At 37.4% G+C, this 18,995-nt stretch overlaps 1 protein-coding gene across 4 annotated transcripts; it reads left to right on the forward strand.

The window, feature by feature from the left end:
• The first annotated feature begins 4,552 nt into the window (after nucleotides 1–4,552).
• Nucleotides 4,553–18,666, forward strand: LOC108988165. 4 transcript variants are annotated; one of them, XM_018961313.2, is made up of 12 exons: nucleotides 4,876–4,927; nucleotides 5,047–5,104; nucleotides 5,630–5,721; nucleotides 5,827–6,107; nucleotides 6,321–6,354; nucleotides 9,995–10,686; nucleotides 10,779–10,827; nucleotides 10,895–11,020; nucleotides 11,991–12,095; nucleotides 17,157–17,248; nucleotides 17,611–17,764; nucleotides 18,110–18,665. In XM_018961313.2, exons 3-12 carry the CDS (start codon nucleotides 5,668–5,670, stop codon nucleotides 18,374–18,376), a joined length of 1,854 nt encoding a protein of 617 aa, XP_018816858.1. In that variant the 5' UTR covers nucleotides 4,876–4,927; nucleotides 5,047–5,104; nucleotides 5,630–5,667; the 3' UTR covers nucleotides 18,377–18,665. The 4 variants fall into 4 exon arrangements, with proteins under 4 accessions (XP_018816856.1, XP_035547910.1, XP_018816857.1 ...); XM_018961311.2 differs by lacking the exon at nucleotides 5,630–5,721 and having other exon boundaries at nucleotides 4,553–4,927; XM_018961312.2 differs by lacking the exon at nucleotides 5,630–5,721 and having other exon boundaries at nucleotides 4,554–4,927; nucleotides 5,830–6,107.
• The last annotated feature ends 329 nt before the right edge of the window (nucleotides 18,667–18,995 follow it).

Genomic DNA, 18,995 nt, shown 5'->3' on the forward strand with positions numbered 1-18,995 from the left:
AATTCATCTAAAACTATATATTGTCATCTCATCTCAGTATCCAAACGAGCCCTAAGAGTTTTTATTTGGACCAGATAATATATTATTTAATAAAAAAAGTATTAGATGTTTTTAACTCGTATCATTTTCTATCCTCGTGTATTGTCGCGTGGTAAAATATAATTATCATATTTTTAACATTTCATGACATTAAATAACTTATTCATAAATAAAACATACTAAATAATCTTAAATAATTTAATAATATATTTTGGGAGAACGTCTTTTTTTTTTTTTTTAAAGAATCAAATAATGCTTCATTCACCATAAAAAAACATGTACATCAAAATACATAAATAAAATACACTCTTTAGTCATTGCATTACACCCTTGAAAAGCCCTCAGCATCCACTTCTAAACTAGTTTGAATAAAGTCAGGAGGATGAAACCACCATTGAAGAGTATCTGCCACAACCCATGCATGACGGGCCAGTCTACGTGCCGTCTCATTTCCCTCACTTCGCCAAAAGAGACAAAGACCTCCACTTTGACCATCGCTAGCCACAACAAGAAAGCAAGAAAACCCTAGGTTAAACTTGAGCCTTTCCATGCGACGAACATCACAGTGAGTCTCCATAACGAAGACGACTTTGGGATCTTCCCTCCAAATTAAATCTCAGAGTACACGAACTCCCTAAGGGTTCCCAAGCCCTCTGGAGTTCCAACTCATTATCCTCATGACATCCGGAGGGCTGAGCCTCGACCTCCGCCAATATAATCGAAATCTCCACCATAGCTTCCTCATCAATAGACTTCAGTTTCTTACTATGACCCAAACTAACAGAAGCTTGTGAAAAGAACTCACCGTGACTGTGGTGCCGTTTGGATGGAACCACCGTTGTTCACTGAGATACACCACGCTGAACCCAATGGCCAAGCTGCAGAGCCTTTCCTTTCCCCTTCGCGATTTAGGTGTAACAGATGATTGTGTTTTTGCTAGGGCTTCAACAGATAGTGATGGGCCAAGCCATAAACAAGGCCCACTTGAACTTGGAATAAGCTCAAAAGGCCTCTCAGCAGTTTCAGAAATTTTCAGCAACGATTTTGGGTCATCCTGTAATTGCTTCCCCCACCAGAAACCATTTATGACAGAGGACCTGAAGAGTTCATTGCCGCCAAAGACTTCATCGGAAATGGAGTACCATGATTTTTCAGCATGCATTGTCTCACCAGAAAAAGGTCCTTCATTCGTTTTATTTTTAGTTTCCACTCTAGGTCTATTATGCATTGATGCACCTTCAACCCGTAACCAAGGACCGTAAGGAAATCCTTCATTCTCAAACTTCTCTTTATTTTTTATCCACAGCAAGCAATCTTGATCACCATGCCCGAGTAAACCACAACAATAACATAACTGTGGTAACCTCTCGTATTTGAAATGAATCCAGAAATAATCTTGGCTTCCTATCGATACCCTTTTACCACGCGGCAATGGCTTATTAATATCCAATGAGATCCTTACCCTTACAAATTCTCCTCACCCTGACTGAGACTCCTTTAAGTCAATATTATCAACAAAACCCAAAGTTTCTGCAATCTTCCATACTGCCCTAACATTCATCCCATCCATTGGGAGATCATAAAATCGAACCAAGAAAGAAGCCATAGAAAGAGGAAACTTTGAGAGCTGTACCGAGCCATCATATTCTACCAAAACCACCAAGCTATTGCTGAACAATGTGAACATCCATGAACCATTATTCATAATACGCTTTTTTTCACCCTGTTTTGTAAATGCATCCAAGAATAAATTATCCCCCATATCGTAAATTATGAACCCAATAAAAGGACGCCATAAATTCTGCATTATTGTCTTGAAGGCCTCTTTGTTGTAGAACTTCCCAATTAGAAGTTTGAAGAGGAAGCATTGATTCGTGGCAAAAGTATTATTTGAGTCCCAATGATCAGATAGATTAACCGTTGTTTTCTCATATTCAGATAAGGACAATACCTTCCATTTCTCATAAATATCTTCCACCATTTTGTTATCGAATAGATAAACAAACATCAAATAATTGTGATTCACCAGCGAAAATCCGTACCCAATCGCTCAAAAAATAATAAATAGACTCTCATTAAGAGAGAATGACACTCTCATGCAAAGAGAAGAAACCACACGATCCATAGTTAAAATGCAGTTAATAGCGATGACACGAAATCGCCTTGAATCACCGGAGCACTTCTAGCGGTTTCACAAGTTACCATATACTTCCTCTATTCAATTTTTTTGGATAAAAAATCATTTCATTTTTTCTAAACCGGGAGAACCTTTTTTTCAGAGCAGGAGAACTAATTAAAATCAAGAGAGGTCCTCCAGACCATATGCGGTGTGTTTATAGGATTTATACCATCCAATAGGAGGGTGACATGTATTCAACATAGCATAATTACTGTAGGAGTGATTACATCAAAATAGTCTCCAATTCAACTATATTTTCTTCAGTTTGGTCTCTCTCTCTCGATGACAGGCTGAAATCCATGCCCTTTGTGCCGCTAAGGCTTTCATATTTTCTCCTCCCCCCTCACTTTGGTTGTGTTTGGATGTTGAAGTGAGTTTAGTTGAGATAATAAAATATTGTTAGAATATTATTTATTATTATTATTATTATTTTGAGATTTGAAAAAGTTGTAATAATGAGTTGAGATGAATTGAGAGAAGTTGTGATTCCAAACGAAGCCAATCTCTCTCCTTAAGCCATCATTGAGATATCTCTCCCCTCAAGCCCATCGACAGATGCAATGCAACAAATATGAGATATCTCTCTCTCTCCTTAATCTGAATTGGAGATCCCTGTCAGTAAGTTGCCCATCGACAGCTCTATTGTTATCAAATAGAAAAAATATTTTAAGATTTATGGTAGCATCTATCTGTACCTGTTATTTGTTGCTTAAACTATATGTAGATGTTTCAATCTTGAAATAGTCGTTGAGACGTATTATTTGGATTTCATATTATTTCAAGTTTTCAACATTGAAGTATTCATTGTGACATAGATATATGTTGTTGTTTAGTTTCATAAATTGGCCGTGGTGAGAGAAATGGACTCATAGCGAGTGCTTTAGAGTTAAGAGAAAGGGAAGAGAGAGAAACAGACTCATGAGAAGGAAAAATAGAATTTATAACTTGTACGTAGACTCACAATAAGTATAATAGACTAATGATGTGTCACCCTCCTATTGGGAGTATAAAATGCACAAAAACACCTGGTCCGGTCTGACGATACTCTTTTAAATCAACTATAAATAGCCCTGGGATTGTTCCTCCAAACCGGATTACCTACCTGGTCCAACCGAGTATGAAACACAAGTTCTAGATTTAAAACCCTATACATGAGTTTTATATATATATATAAAAAAAAGGTTTTAAGCCCTAAGTAAAAAAAAATATTGGATTTCTTTTTTTTTGTTTGACATGCATTTAATAGAAAAAAGGTAATTAGATGTTTCTAGCTTCATTTATTTTGACATAAATTTAGTTTTCTATTTTAATATATTTGTATTATTATAGACAATGTTCTAGTATTATGGTTTTCAACATGACTTTTTGAAAAAAACTTTAATAAAATACAAGCTTTTATATATATAAAAAAATATGATTTTGTATTAAAATATAGACTTTTAGGCTGGGTTTGGTTCCCAAAGCTGATCAGCTGAGTTCAGTCTAATTTTAAACTAAATCTAACATCAAAACACACAGCTTTCAAATTATTAAACTCATCTCAACTCAAAATCTTTTTACACATGGGACCCACAATATTTTTCAATTTAAAATATATTTATACGTGGGACCCACGACCTTTTTCAATTTCCTATAAAAAGTCTAAACTCATCTTAACATCTAAACATATTTTAAACTCAGTTTAGATAGACCCCACAGAACTCCTTTCACTACTCAACTTACTACTATTAATAAATAACTCAACTCAGCTGAGCTCAACTCAACATTCAAATGCAGCCTTAGACGAATTTTTGGATTTCAAAAACTCGTTTCACTTGGGTTCCAGTTAATTTTAAGGCTGCATTTGGTTGCAAGACTCAATTAAGTTCAATCTAATTTTAAGCTGACTCTAACATCTAAACACTCAATTCTTAAATTATTAAACTCATCTCAACTCAAAACCTCCTTACATGTGGGATTTATAACTTTTTTCAACTTAACACATTTTTATACGTAAGACCTACAATATTTTTCAACTTTCCATAAAAGTACTAAACTCATATTAACATCTAAATATATTTTTTAACTCAGTTTAGATAAATCCTACATAATTTCATCTACTACTCAATTCACTGTTATTTATAAAAAATTAAGCTCAATTAAGTTCAGCTCAACAACATCCAAACGCAACCTTAAACTTGGGATAAACCTGGATGGCGGTCCGGATAATCCGGGACGGATCCGGGGCAGTCCTCTGCCTCACTTGTAACATGATCATCGAGCTGTAATACATTTCCAAGTCCAACCCATCTAAATGGACTGACTAGCTAGCCCAAGTTGCACGGGCTCATACGCTCAGGTTTCATCTCTCGCGGCTGCCTTCGGCTTTTCAAACGCATCCTCCCTCCCCTTTCTCCGATTGTTTAAACCAATTCTGCAATTTTTCGTAACCCTAAATTCAGAAACTTCTTTAATTGGACAAATTTTATTTATTCTATACACTGCTTTAGGGGGAGAATTATGGCCGTTAACTCGTGAAATTGAGAGCTCCGGAATGGCTGAATTGTCGGGCTCGAATGTACAATCAACTAATTCCGAGAGTGGAATCGATGAGCTCGACCATGTTCCCTTGACGCAACGGCGGAAATTGTTACGGGAAAACAGACAGCTTTTGGGTTCGGCCGATCCTAGTCCCCCTGTTCTTGAAAAGGGAGGTGAAAACAAATCTATGTAAGCTCCGACATTTATCTTATCTTTATCCCATTACTATTATTTAAAATTTACTATTACCTGTAAGCGTTTAATTCTTGGTCTGAGTGATAAAGGCTTCAATTTTTAATGCCATGCAGGCCCCATGTTGGTGTCGTCTTTAAAGAAGAAGAAGATGGGCACTGTAATTCGTCACAGGTGATTCAGCATCTTGGAAATTCTGTTTTCCATTTATTTGGTGCGCTTCATAATATTAATTGAAAAAAATGACCTACTCATTGATTATCGATGCCAATTAGGACATGAAGCGTGGGAGTGGTTATGGTCACTTTGGCTGGAAAAGTTTGTAATTAAAATTAGCGTATATTATGCAAGTGATGTATTGATATGAAGAAAATTATATTGGTGTCTGTATGTCAGATAACAGTGGTTACTCAAAATTTCTCATCTGAATTTGTTTAAAGGGGAGAAAATCGGGGGTGGTAGTTTAATCCATTGATAGATAGGAACCTTTTTGCTTGGAAATAAATTGACCACTGATGAATCGAGGAAAGAAGAGAGATTATAGATTACTACTCACAGAGAAGTTTGAGTTTTGTATCCATTGTTCCCTTCATGTGGTTCCTGTCTTTTTTTCAATTCTTGTTTTTTTTTTCTCTTTAGTTAGTAGAGTATACTTATTTTGTAAGGTGTTCTCTCTTTCCCTTCTGCTTGCTCTGCCAGATTAGGAGATACACTATTGTCAAAGGTACAAATTTGTGATGGTAAAGATCTCAGGGGGAGCGACTCCTGAAGATCCGTGCTGTAGCATTCTGGTAGTGTCTGGGATTGATTAGTGTTTAGAAAGTGACAGTGATATGGGTATTCCTGGAGACTGCAAGTGCCCAGTGACTCAAGTAAATACACATGATTGTTCTTAGCAGATTAGATGTACCGGAGTTGAGGCTGATGTTGCTGGGCAAGATAAACTCAATGTCAAGGCTTGCACTTTGCCCAAAAGTCAGACACTGCCGGTGGCTCCTGCCAAAGTTAAGGTTGAGTATTTTGACAACTTGCTGATTTCATCGGGTAATGGAATAAATGGTCTTGCTGCTGCTGATGTGTCAGTATCCATTGCGCAAAATGAGATCCCCGGTGACTTTGTTGACGATGATCTTGATCACATTGCTCTGAAAGAGCGGCTGAGGATGCTGCTATCAAGGTGCCATTTTTATTTTTAATCATAATAGTGTTGTTATGGCTCTTTCTTAGGATAAGTTATAATGGGTCCTTGTCATCAATATGTCTGCTTTTCTTATCTCTCTCATCACTTTCATGTCACAAAAACATTGGCATATTATGTATGTCTGTATGTGATATTTGCATACATGTATATGTGATAACATATTGAACATTGTCCTTTGTTATTCTATAGGAAACGGTTGGAGTCGACAAAACCAGTTCAAAAGGTAATCTATTTTCATGGTATTTGATTGGTAGATAATATTGCTGTCATTCTTGAGTAGCACAAGGGTGTTCTTATAGGATAACTGATAACATGTATGTCCTTAATACCGCAATTTGATGGTGAACTGTGTTGATGTGCCATGTCAACTTTCCAAAGATTAGAACAAAGAAGTGTATATATTATATAATAAATATTTTTCAATCCCTAAGGGTTGGCTCAAGTGAGGTATGGATCTTGGTGGTATGCTTCCTCTAGGTCTAAACCTTGAACCTTTGGGTGCAAACAATTTTTGGGGGCCACGTCCCATCGGTAAAAAGACGATTTACCTACCCTGTGTGATGGGATGCGTTACATGGGTTTGGGGTTAAACCGGGTAAAAGGACATGTTATGCTTTCACGGCCTTCGAGGTTCCTCATTATAAAAAAAAAAAGATAATCAAGATTTCTCATTTCTTTCCTTGCTTTGTCTTCCCTTCTATGATTCTATCACATCTCAACCACAAACTAAAGGTGGACTGTTTGGCAGTCAGATACACTTTGATCCCCTTCTTCCCCCTATTTTTGTTGAGTTTTCTTTCTCTGTGCTTGAAATATGAAAAGGTCAGAATAACTTGGTGAACCTTTGCTTATTAGGCAGCTCTAAGTCCATAGATTTGAGGGAAAGTGTTGCTTATATATGGGATGCATGTATGTTGGGAACTTGTGAGTAATGCCCGGATGCTCACAAATCTTTTCGTATGCCAAAGAAGTATGGATTTTTTCTTTTCCAAAAAAATGAAAGAGGTTTGGGAAAGGAATGTTGAACTTTTTGAAGATTTTAATTTTTTTTTTTTTGATAAGTAAACAAATTTTATTGATCAATGAATAGGCAAAGCCATGTGCAGAACTCTAAAAGAGAAAACAAAGGCAGGCCCTAAGCTAAGTAGGCGTATTGTAGACAAGAAAATCATGTAGGTTTATGCCATTGAAGTTAAAAACAATGGCCCAGGTACATAGTGCTCTAAAAAATAAATCTTTAAGCTCCTCCAACGATCTCTTCTTGTCTTCAAACGTCTGGTCATTGCGCTCCTGCCACAAACACCACATAATGCATATAGGGATCATGTTCCAAACAACTTTAATCTGTTGCACGCCTCTTAGATTTGTCCAGCATTGACACCACTGTCTCCGGCATAACCCAAGCCAAGTCTAATCTACTGAACACCTCATTCCATAATACCCTAGCTGTCTCACAATGTAGTAGAAGATGATTTACAGACTCGCCCCCTTCTCTACCCATGCAACACCAATCTACAATGATTACCCTTCGTTTCCTCAGGTTGTCGGTTGTGAGAATCTTTCCCAACGAGGTTGTTCACACAAAAAAAGCAGCTTTGGGGGGCGCCTTATGTCTCCAAAGCCTTCTCCACGAAAATTGAATTTTGGGTTCTTGTGAGAGTCTTATAAAAAGAGCGAACCGAGAATACCCTTTTACCAGCGGGTATCCACCACAATATATCTTCCTGCTGATTGCTTGGTTTTATGGAGTACAAAAGGTTGTAAAAATCTGCAAAGTTGCTCATTTTCCAGTCTTGTGTCGCCCTACTAAAAATGATGTTCCAACGGATTTGCCCTCCTGATATCTCCATGACTTCCTCTACTGATACATCTTTATCACTAGCAATATGGAAAAGTGAAGGAAATAATACCTCTTGTAGAGTATTATTACCGCACCAAATATCTCTCCAGAATTTAATCCTGGAGCCCTCCCCCAAATGAAGTCTAGTGTGTCGAGTCAAGACCTCCCATCCTCTTCTAATGTGTTTCCACAACTCCACTCCATGCGCCCCTCTTACTTCTTTAGTGCACCATCCCCACCTAAACCTCCATATTTGCTCTCAATCACCAACTTCCACACAGCTTCTAGTTCCTTATGATATCTCCACAACCATTTGCCAAGTAACGTCTGGTTGAAAATCTTCATATTTCTAACGTCCAATCCACAATTAGAAATGGGGCGGCATATCATCTCCCACTTGACTAGGTGAAACTTGAACTCCTCCCCCACTCCACTCCACAAGAAATCACGTTGAAGTTTCTCAATTCGAACCTCCACACTTGCAGGTATAGGGAACAATAATAACAAATAAGTTGATAGGTTAGATAAAGTACTTTTAATCAAAGTAATCCCACCACTTTTTGACAAATACATCATTTTTCATCCTGTCAGTTTCTGCTCTACTTTCTCAATTACTATGTCCCATAAAGAGGATGCTCTCAAAGAAGCCCCCAAAGAAAGGCCCTGGTAAGTCATAGGAAGTGAGGCTATCTTACACCCCAGCGTATTGGTCAGTTATCGTAAATTGAGAACACTTCCAATTGGCACCATCTTTGATTTGTCGAAGTTCACTCTCAACCTGGATACTGCTTCAAAACAAAGGAGCAGGGGCTTCAGTGCCCGAATATGATTTTGATCAACCTCATAAAAGATGAGTGTATCATCTACAAATAACAAATGAGATATGTTAATGATTCCCTTCTTTGGGGTTCCGATTGAAAAGCCATCCATGAAACCACTATTAACCAAAGCCGAGGTCATCTTGCTAAGCCCCTCCATCACAATAACAAACAGCAATGACGAGAACGGATCTCCTTGTCTTAGGCCTCCTGTGCTATGAAAAAAACCAGTTGGACTGCCATTTATCAACACTGAGAATTTCGCCCTTGATATGCACCAACAGATCCACGATCGCCACCTCTCGCCAAAACCACACATCCAACAGAGTTACCTGAACTCGGCGCAAAATAATCTCTCTGAAGAAGTAGGAGTCTGAAATTGATCCTTTTTCTGGGCCTGAAGGGTTCTAAAACTATTTTAACTCTGTGGAAGTAAATTTAGCACATCCAACAGTTGCGTTCTTTGTCTGGAAAGCAGCTAATCAGAATATTCATGATCGACTCTCGAGTCTTGTTGCGAGAAAGCATTCATGGTGATCTGGTATGTTATGTGCAGTTGTGTCAATGACCGTTAATACACTGAATAGCTTGGAAACTTTGATGTCTTCTTCTTGCGCTATTGGGTTATACTGGAATCTATTATGAGCTGCTATCTAGCTGGAGTGGTAATTTTAAATATAAGCACTCGGTCTGTTCTGAATGTTGTAAACATATACAAGTGTGTATATTTGTCAACATCCCTAGTTGAATTGATTCACATTCCCCCTCCCCTCACTCCCATAAAAAGGAAGAGAGTACATAATATAATATATCTTTATTGTTTTGACTGCTTGTAATGGAATGGATGCATCTCTATGTTTATATAGGTAAGTGTGAGTTTTCTTTAGTTCAATGGTTGGCTGCTATTGTACTAAAGGGAGGGAATGTTCACGAGTTCTTATTTTCTTTTCAGCTTTCTAGAATGTGATTAGGAGTCCATTTTGTATACTTCCTGTGTACATGGGCGTTGACTAGGTTCTTTCAATCAATAAATTCTTTACTTATCAAAAAAAAAAAAAAAATATAGGTAAGTGTGAGTTTATTGTCCCCTTGTGCATTTATTTATTTTCTTCCTTTCTGTGCTCCATTTAATGCATACTGGGAAAAATGAGGTCTATGAATCTCTTGTAACTCTTGTTATCGCTGCTAAACTTTATATTATACAGGGTAGTTCTGGAGGTTTGCTAGAAATCTTAATACAGCAGTTTGCTGAGAAGGAAAAGAAAGAGACTCATCTAGTTGAGGAAGAGCCAGTGTCTGAAAATCAACTTTGTGATAATGTTGAAAGTAGTGCTTCTGTTTTCTGCAGTCCTTTAGTAAATGGTTCACCAGATGATATTACTGTGGAATCTTCTGTAACCAACCAATATTCATGGGCATTAACTAAATCCAGTGATGATATGGAAATTCATGCAAGTGACAGCAAATGCTCGTCTGAGAGAATGCTTGCGGAGTCAAATTCATGTGAGTCACAGGATTGTTTGCCTGCCAACAGAAGTAGCGTGCATACTTCTACTTCATCAACTGTTGTTGAGGTCAAGGTTGAACCTAGGGATGACCTTAATTTGCACATAACCGACTGGAATGCTAGGCATAACTTTTACTGTAACAAACTGCGGTTGAAGAATGAATTAGAACTCTCTGATCAACTATGTGGAGGTGAGGTGGACCATAAGCCACTGAGAGATCAGATGAAGATGCCTACTACGCTGGTAGAGGATTCTGAATTGAATATAGCTAGGAACATCGAATGCTTGAAGAAAAGTGTGCCCTCTGCACTTGGATCTAGCTTTATTGCTCCAGAATCTACTGAACCACTTTGCATCAACCGTCCAAGGAAGAGAAGAAAGACAGCCACGTACTTTCTTTTTTTGACATGTTTATGCGTATTGCATTTTCTTTTTTCCATCCTTTTCTTAGGTTTCTCTTGGTTATTATAATTAATTGCAGGGATTCAGTTGAAACAGCCCTGGAGGAAGATGCACCTGGACTCCTGAAGGTATAGTATGAATGATATTGTTGCAGTTTCTATTTGGATCAAGTTTCATGGAAATGCTAAATGGCAGGTGTTGGTTGACAAAGGCATATCAGTTGATGAAATTAAGCTTTATGGGGAAATGGAGAATGATGAAGCTCTTGATGAGTCATTTAGTGAAGACAGCTTTGCTGAGCTTGAAGATGTGATGTCGAAGGTTGGTAACAGTTCTGAGATTTAAAATATTTCACTTGTCTTTGCTTTGCTATGATATTACATGGCTTACTCTTAGTTTTGTGGTTTCTATTTTTTTCAACATATATATCAAGCATTCTGAAAAAAAGATTTGTTGAAATCACTCAAAATTATTATTCAAAGTTGAGAAGATGGAAGACATAAGCGAGCAATCAAAAGCCGAATTTCGTTGAAAGAAAAGAATTGATTAGAACTTGCACAATTTTTTAGAATATATGGATGTTTTTTTTTTTTTTCAGGTTTGTATATGTGGATGGTTGTTAGATAGGTTTTTCTATTGTCTATTTTATTTCATGTTGAACCTCAATTAAGGGAACATGCAAAATTTTCTAAGTAAAGAAGAAGAAAAAATTGGGGTTGGCATTCTCTAAATGTTGGATCATTTTAAGTCTTTCCCTCTTTAAGATTAACAATTTCATAATATTTTGAATAATTGGGTGGACTGCCTCCTTTAGTTATTATGTCAAACATCATACTGACAAAAGTTCCCTTAAGGTAGCTATCATTATGGTTATAATGCTACTGAAAAAACCTGATAGATATCGAGAGTGGTCAATGGATGAGCTTAGACATTTCTTTTTCAATACTTTACTTCATTGGTATGGCATGAACTTTCATGAATTTCTTGTATCACTAAACTAGTTCACGTAGGCGATGCTCTTGTATATGTCCCATATACTTGGGCTCTTGCCTATGCTCATGATCAATAAACTTCTGTTTACCAATAAAAAAACAATTATTTATATTGTAATGCTAATTTATTAGTTGTTGCATTGTTGACTGAATATCTGTAACAGTGACTATCAAGTCTCATAAGCACTTTTCTCAGACAGATTCTGATTGAAGATTTATTTTCCTGTGTCATCCGTGCGATGCTTCACACTTTTCGGTAAATTCATTTTCTAATATTAGTTTCTTAACTGAGGAGACAGATTTTCTCTCAGCGCGAGTCGTGCCTAAAGTTTGCACCTATACGATGCGCAAAGGGTGCAAGATCTAGTTATTGCTTGGCTTGTCTATTTTCACTCGTGGAGCAGGTAATAAGTTCTAGTGACCTGGTGATCTGAAAGTGGTGGACATGATACCTTTTTGTCCATTGGCTGACTTTCTATTTATATATGTTAGTAAGTTATAATTTTTATATTGAGAAGATATGCATAGGCCCTTCAAACTAACGCACTATTTTCAATCACCTCCCAAACTATCTATTTTGACAATGACCCCCAACCTACCAAAAAACTGCAATGTACCTCATTTTCCCTTTAAAAGTCAAAACCAAAGTTTTAAATTTCGTACCGTACCGGCCGGTACGGCCGAAATTTTTCGTTTCGGCCGTCCGGCTGGTACAGGTACTATATGTGTTCTGTACCGGCCAAAATACCGGCCGTACCGGACGGTACCGGCCGTTTTGGCCTAAATTTCGGCCTGTACCGGCCTATATTTCGGCCGGTACCGGCCGATATTTCGGCTTGTGTTTTTTTTTTTTTTTCGTTTTTTCAAATTATAAATTTATTTTTTAACTCCTAATTCAGACTAGACTATTTATAATTTATATATATATGTATTTATATATAATTTATTTATATATAGACTATTATTTTGAAATATAATTTTTATATATATTTATATATATAATTTATTTATATATCGACTATCCCGAAACATTATCCCGAAACGCTATCCCGAAACGGTACCGGTACCGAAATATTTCGTTCCAGTGCCTTGACCGGTACGTCGTCCGGTACGGTATTCAAAACATTGGGACTCAAAACTACCCATGAAAGTTTTCAAAAACACAATAATACCCTATCATATTGCAAAAATGTGACTTTGTCGTATCATTTGGTGTGTGCGCGTTTTTTTTTTTAATTTTTAATGAAGGATATTTATTTAACTTTTTTTTTTTTTTTTGGGGGGGGGGGGGGGGGAACATTGCAATTTTTGGTAGTTTGATTGCCAAAATTGATAGTTTGGAGGGGTTAAGTGCATTTCCACGTTTTATATCATTCTGGTCATTGTTCACCAATCATTAGTTTTTAATTACTAATGATTGGTGAGATTCTTGGGGTACTGGTGGAGATTTTAATGTGACAAGATTTCTCAGCGAAAGATTGGGGGAGGGGCGTCAAAATCATGCTATGCTGAAATTCTTAGATCTAATATTTGAGTTGGAACTCATGGACCTACCTCTCATGGGAGGTGAATATACCAAGTCTGGTCAAGACTGGACAGATTCCTCATATGTTCTTCATGGGAAATGCAATTTCCAGATTTATGTCAAAAAATACTTCCTCAGTTATGCTCTGATCACTTTCCCATAATGTTAGACTGTGGAGGAATTCCAAGGTGTAGAAGATCGTTCAAATTTGAGAATATGCGGTTAAAAATGGGAGGGTTTGTGGAATTGGTTAGGCAATGGTGGAACTCAACTACAGGGCACTCCGAGCAAGGTATTGGTTGGAAAATTGAAATCTTTGAAGATGAATTTGAAGACATGGAATGAACAGGTATTTGATAATGTAGCATTACAGAAAAAGAACTACAGGGCACTCCGAGCAAGGTATTGGTTGGAAAATTGAAATCTTTGAAGATGAATTTGAAGACATGGAATGAACAGGTATTTGATAATGTAGCATTACAGAAAAAGAATCTCCTACAAGAATTAGGAAGCTTGGAGGGTGTAGAAGATGAGAACGGTCGCAAAGGTCAAGTAGTCTCAGAGTTATAAAGGTTGATTTTAATGGAGGAGATTTCTTGGAGGCAAAAGTCAAAACATTGTGGAGGGGGGGGGGGGGGGTGGGGGGGGAGGGGGAGACAAATGTACAAAGTTTTCCATTGAGTTGCAAACTCACATAGGAGGTTTAATGCCATAAAGTCCCATGACCATAGATGACGGTTTATCTTCAGATCAAGTAGTAATAAAAGATCATGTTGGACATTTCGAACAATTGTTGTCGGAACCTTATGCATGGTGGCCAACAGTAGATGGTCTAGCTTTTGAGGCCATTGATCAAAATAGTATGGCTTGGTTGGAGAGACCATTTGAAGAGGAAGAGGTACGACTATTAATAAGAAAAATGAATAAAGATAAAGCTCCGAGCCCGAATGGTTTTACTATGGCATTTTTTCAAAATTGTTGGGAGGTGGTGAGAGAGGATGTTATGCAAGTTTTTCAGGAATTTTTCTCCTTTGGAAAATTTGAGAAAAGTTTAAATGCTACTTTTATTGCACTTGTCCATAGAAAGGTTAGTGCAATAAAGGTGCAAGATTTAAGGCCTATTAGTCTTGTGGGTAGCTGTAACGTCCCAATAGAAGGCTCAAACCACATGGCCTATACTCCAAAAGGACTAGTCAATGATACAATTGGAACCTTATAAAGAGCAATAACTTCTCCTTACCAAGCAATGTGGGATCCCATACACCATCTACCCTTATCCATATCATATGGGGTATTATAGTAGCGTGTACAAGATACTCGCCAAAGTACTTGCCAATAGGATGAGTACAGTCATGGATAAGATTATTTCTAAGTCTCAAAATACCTTTGTGAGAGGTAAACAAATATTGGATTCAGTTCTTATAGCTAATGAGTGCTTAGACAACAGACTTAAGTCGGGAGTACCGGGTATTTTATGTAAACTGGACATGGCGAAGGCCTATGACTACGTCAACTGGAATTTTCTGTTCTATTTGTTACGTAGGTGTGGATTTGGGGAAAGATGGAGAGGGTGGATGAGGCATTGTGTGTCAACGGCTCGCTTCTTGGTTTGGTAAATGGTGATCCTGTGGGTTTCTTTAATAGTTCGCGGGGACTACGACAAAGCGATCTATTATCACCACTCTTATTTGTCCTTGTGATGGAGGCTCTAAGTAGAATGGTGTCGGCTACCATAGAGGGGTTTTTTTTTTTTAGGATTTTCAGCAGGGGCTATCCACCATGTCACTATTTCTCATCTCTTGTTTGCAGATGTTACATTGTTGTTTTGTGAGGATAATGCAAGACATATTCAATCTTTGAAGGCTATCTTACTTTGTTTTGAAACGGTGTTCGGGTTGAAGATAAATCTTGCTAAAACGGAGATGATTGCGATGGGTGATGTAAGAAATATTAGGGCGTTGGCCAACATATTGGGATGTGTGGTCTCTTCGCTGCCGTTGAAGTACCTTGGTCTCCCGTTGGGAGCAACTTTTAAAACTAAGACAATTTAGGAGGAGGTGTTGGAGAAATTAGAGCGTAGACTGGCCGGGGTGGAAAAGGTTATACTTATCAAAATGGGGGCGGACCACACTTATCAAGAGCACTCTATTCAACCTTCCCACATATTTCTTGTCTTTATTTTCCCTTCCTGCGAGCATTGCATCTAGGATTGAGAAACTCCAACGTGATTTCCTGTGGAGTGGACTAGATGATGAGTTTAAATTTCATCTAGTTAGATGGGATAAAGTGTGTAATCCTATTAGAGATGGTGGTTTGGGGGTCCGTAATGTCCGCCTTTAATAAGACTCTATTAGGGAAATGGTTGTGGCGTTATAATCAAGAGAGGGAAGCCTTATGGAAATAGGTGATTGATGCGAAGTATGAGAATGCAGGGGGGGTTGGTGTTCTACTGAGGGTAGGGGGCATATGGTGTGGGATTGTGGAAGTATATACATAAAGGTTGGGGGGCTTTTTTGAGTAATACTAGGCTGTGTTTGGGGAATGGCAGTAGAATCAGCTTTTGACATAATGTGTGGGTGGGAGATACGGCTCTTAAGGTTGCTTATCCCAATATCTTCAGAATTGCACGAGAAAAGGAAGTTATGGTGGCTAATGTGAGGGCAATTAGTCATTATTCACAGGAGTGGAACATCAACCTCACTAGGGAGGCACATGATTGGGATGTGGGTGCTCTGGTGGATTTTTTTAACTTGCTGTATAACACCATTGTTGTTGTTATAGCCAATGTTTTGAATATCGTTCTGGTGACCATTTCGGTTGAGGCATTGAAACAAGATATTTCGGTACCGATACCGTTTCGAAATAGTCTATGTATGAATAAATTATATATATAAATATATATGAATTATATTAAAAAATAATAGTTTATATATGAATAAATTATATATAAATATTTAAATTAGAAATAGTCTGATCTGAATTGGGAGGTCAAAAAATAAGCTTGCAGTTTAAAGAAATGAAAAAAAAAAGGAAGAAAAAATTAAAGGCCGAAATATCGGTCAGTACGGGCCGAAATATAGGCCAGTACAACCAATACGGATTGAAACGGCCAAAATTCTGACTGGTACAAAACTATACCCTTTTTTATACCGGCTACATAGAAACAAAATATTTCGGCCATACCGACCGGTACGGTACAAAATTCAAAACATCGGTTATAGCTGAAGACAAGATGGAATGAAGACCTAGGAAAAATGAAATTCTCGGTACGCTCTTTCTATGACATACTTATACTTCAATATAGGCCCAATTTTCCTTTGAAAAATATATGGAGGAGTAAAGCACCTCCCAAGGCTGCGTTCTTTGTTTGGACAATAGCTTTAGGGAAGATTCTAATCATTGATAATCTAAGAAGGCATGAACTTATAATTACAGACTAGTGTTGTATGTGTAGAAATAGTTGAAACGGTAGATCATTTACTCTTACATTTTGACTTTGCATGGGACATATGGAATTATTTCTTCAGCAGAATGGGATTAGCATGAGTAATGTCGGAAAGGGTGGTTGAACTACTAGCTAGTTGGAGAGGGATCACAGTGACACCACAGATTGCGACTTTGTAGAAGATGGCTCCTATTTGTATTTTTTGGTGTATTTGGAGAGAAAGAAATGATAGACTTTTTGAGGATCATGAACTTTCCTCGGAAGAATTTAAGAGTTTTTTCTAGAAGACTTTATTTATGTGGGCTATTGCTTTAGATTTAAATGGTCTCAACTTCCATGATTTTCTTGTAACAGTTTCTTGTTCTTAATTTGGTGTACTCACATGTATATCTCTGGTGTATCTGGGCTATGCCTATCTTTATATCAATCAAATTTTTTCTTACTTATATAAAAAAAAAAAATAGTTTCTAATTCATCTATTTATTTTTGTCAAAGACACGATATCTACAGTTTCGAAAATGGCCTGTTGAATGGGGCTGGTGCCGAGACCTCCAATCATTTATATTTGTCTTCAAGAGGCATAACAGGTGAATGCTCTTCAACATAAATTATTAGTGACGATAAATTGGTCATTAATTTATTATTTCACAAATTTGTTACAATTATTTTTCTTTATACATGTATTTTTATAAAATACACTACATGATATCATTGATATGAATATACAATACGTAACAAAGTGATTAATTGATTTAAGAGACTATTTGTGTTTTGACAAATATGCTCAAAGGGTCTATGCAGGAAGGGAAGTATGTGTATTAGTATTTGTGAGTCTCATATATTTGTCGCTCCAATTCTTAATAGCTTAAACTTTTGGAGGCAAGGGTTTTAATATACTTTGATGTTTCCATTTTGTCTACTTGTATGATGACACATATCTGTAATGCAGGATTGTGTTAGAACGTCCTGAATATGGCTATGCGACATACTTCTTTGAGATAGTGGATTCGTTACCAACTGACTGGCAGATCAAGCGCTTAGTGACTGCGATGAAGCTTAGTAACTGCGGCAGGCTTTCAGTAATTGAGAACAAAGCGTTAGTGGTAATGGCTTGGATACCATGTACTACGTACGGTTGGCTTGACTAGAATTTTGTAGCATGGATTTGCTGGGTTATGTGGTTTTGTCGAAGCAACTTAAATCATCGTCATGTTAGATTGCTGACCTAGTAGAAAATGCTATGCAGTTTGAGTATCTTGTTGTGTTTAGCTGATAGCGTAGGGGATGAACACAAAAACTAAATGCTAAAACCCGTTAATAAAGGAGACAATTGTTCGAATTGAATGTGCATTATACTGCTCTTATGAATTTTTAGAAATAAAATTTATGCTGTTTGCCCGTGTGTACTTTTGCTGTATCATTCTCTTGTGCCTGACTCTGTGGTTCAGGTTGGAGAAGACTTGACGAAAGCTGAGGCTCAGGTGTTGATGGAATATGGTTGGGTACCGAACAGCGGCTTGGGAACAATGCTCAACTATTGTGACAGAGTTGTGCATGATAGGAAGAATGAGAAGGACAGTTCAGAGTGGAAATCAAAGATAGCAAAGTTGCTGATGGATGGTTACAACGGTGGAAGTTTGGTCGCAACCAACATTCCAAAGAAGGTTGAAGAATACATAGGTTCCCAGAACCCAGAAATTAAGTTGGAGTTTTAGCTAGAGCTTAGCTTGTTTAGAAGGGTGTAAATACATGCATAGATGAAACATTACTATACTTGTTGACAACAATCGGCAGTTACAAACTGAAACAAAGTTTGTTGTACCAATACTGTAGTTTATTTCTCAACTTCTGCAGTAGTCTCATCATTTTTGTCATCCAGAAGAATGTATGTGCATGGGCTTTTAGCCTAAACTCGTATATAACCAAATATGAAGGCCTGATGGTGAACTGCCCAAACTCCAGGGATGTCACCCAGGCCATAGACGGACCAGACCTCCAACTGCCCTTTTTTTCACCAAAAAAAAGCCTCAATAGCACTGCTCATTTTGTTCCACAGTGGCTCCCCAATTATGTAATTCAAAAAAAAAAAAAAAAGGTTTCGTCTCGTTACTTCCGCAATTAACTAAAAGAAGTCTACACAGTAATAAAGCATGTAAAGTTGATTTGATTCAGCAATAATGTTGTTAAACATAGTAAAAAAATGAAAGATTAGTCCAAACTCATTCCCGACCAGCAATGAAAGAAACCAACAAGCTTTCGAGGGAAACCTCCAAATTTAATACAATATTCTCGTCTTTGTTTTTGTTTTTGTTTTTTGTGTTGACGATGTTGGAA

This window comes from Juglans regia, chromosome 1 (assembly GCF_001411555.2).
Source record: "Juglans regia cultivar Chandler chromosome 1, Walnut 2.0, whole genome shotgun sequence".
NCBI lineage: Eukaryota > Viridiplantae > Streptophyta > Magnoliopsida > Fagales > Juglandaceae > Juglans > Juglans regia.

What these genes read in the sequence shown, in the direction of transcription:
- LOC108988165 (XM_018961311.2), top strand. Translation starts at nt 4,752, where the DNA reads ATGGCTGAATTGTCGGGCTCGAATGTACAATCAACTAATTCCGAGAGT. An exon ending in CTGAGGATGCTGCTATCAAG is followed by an intron (nt 6,108 to 6,320) that starts GTGCCATTTTTA and finishes GTTATTCTATAG; the next exon opens with GAAACGGTTGGAGTCGACAA. An exon ending in AAGAGAAGAAAGACAGCCAC is followed by an intron (nt 10,687 to 10,778) that starts GTACTTTCTTTT and finishes AATTAATTGCAG; the next exon opens with GGATTCAGTTGAAACAGCCC.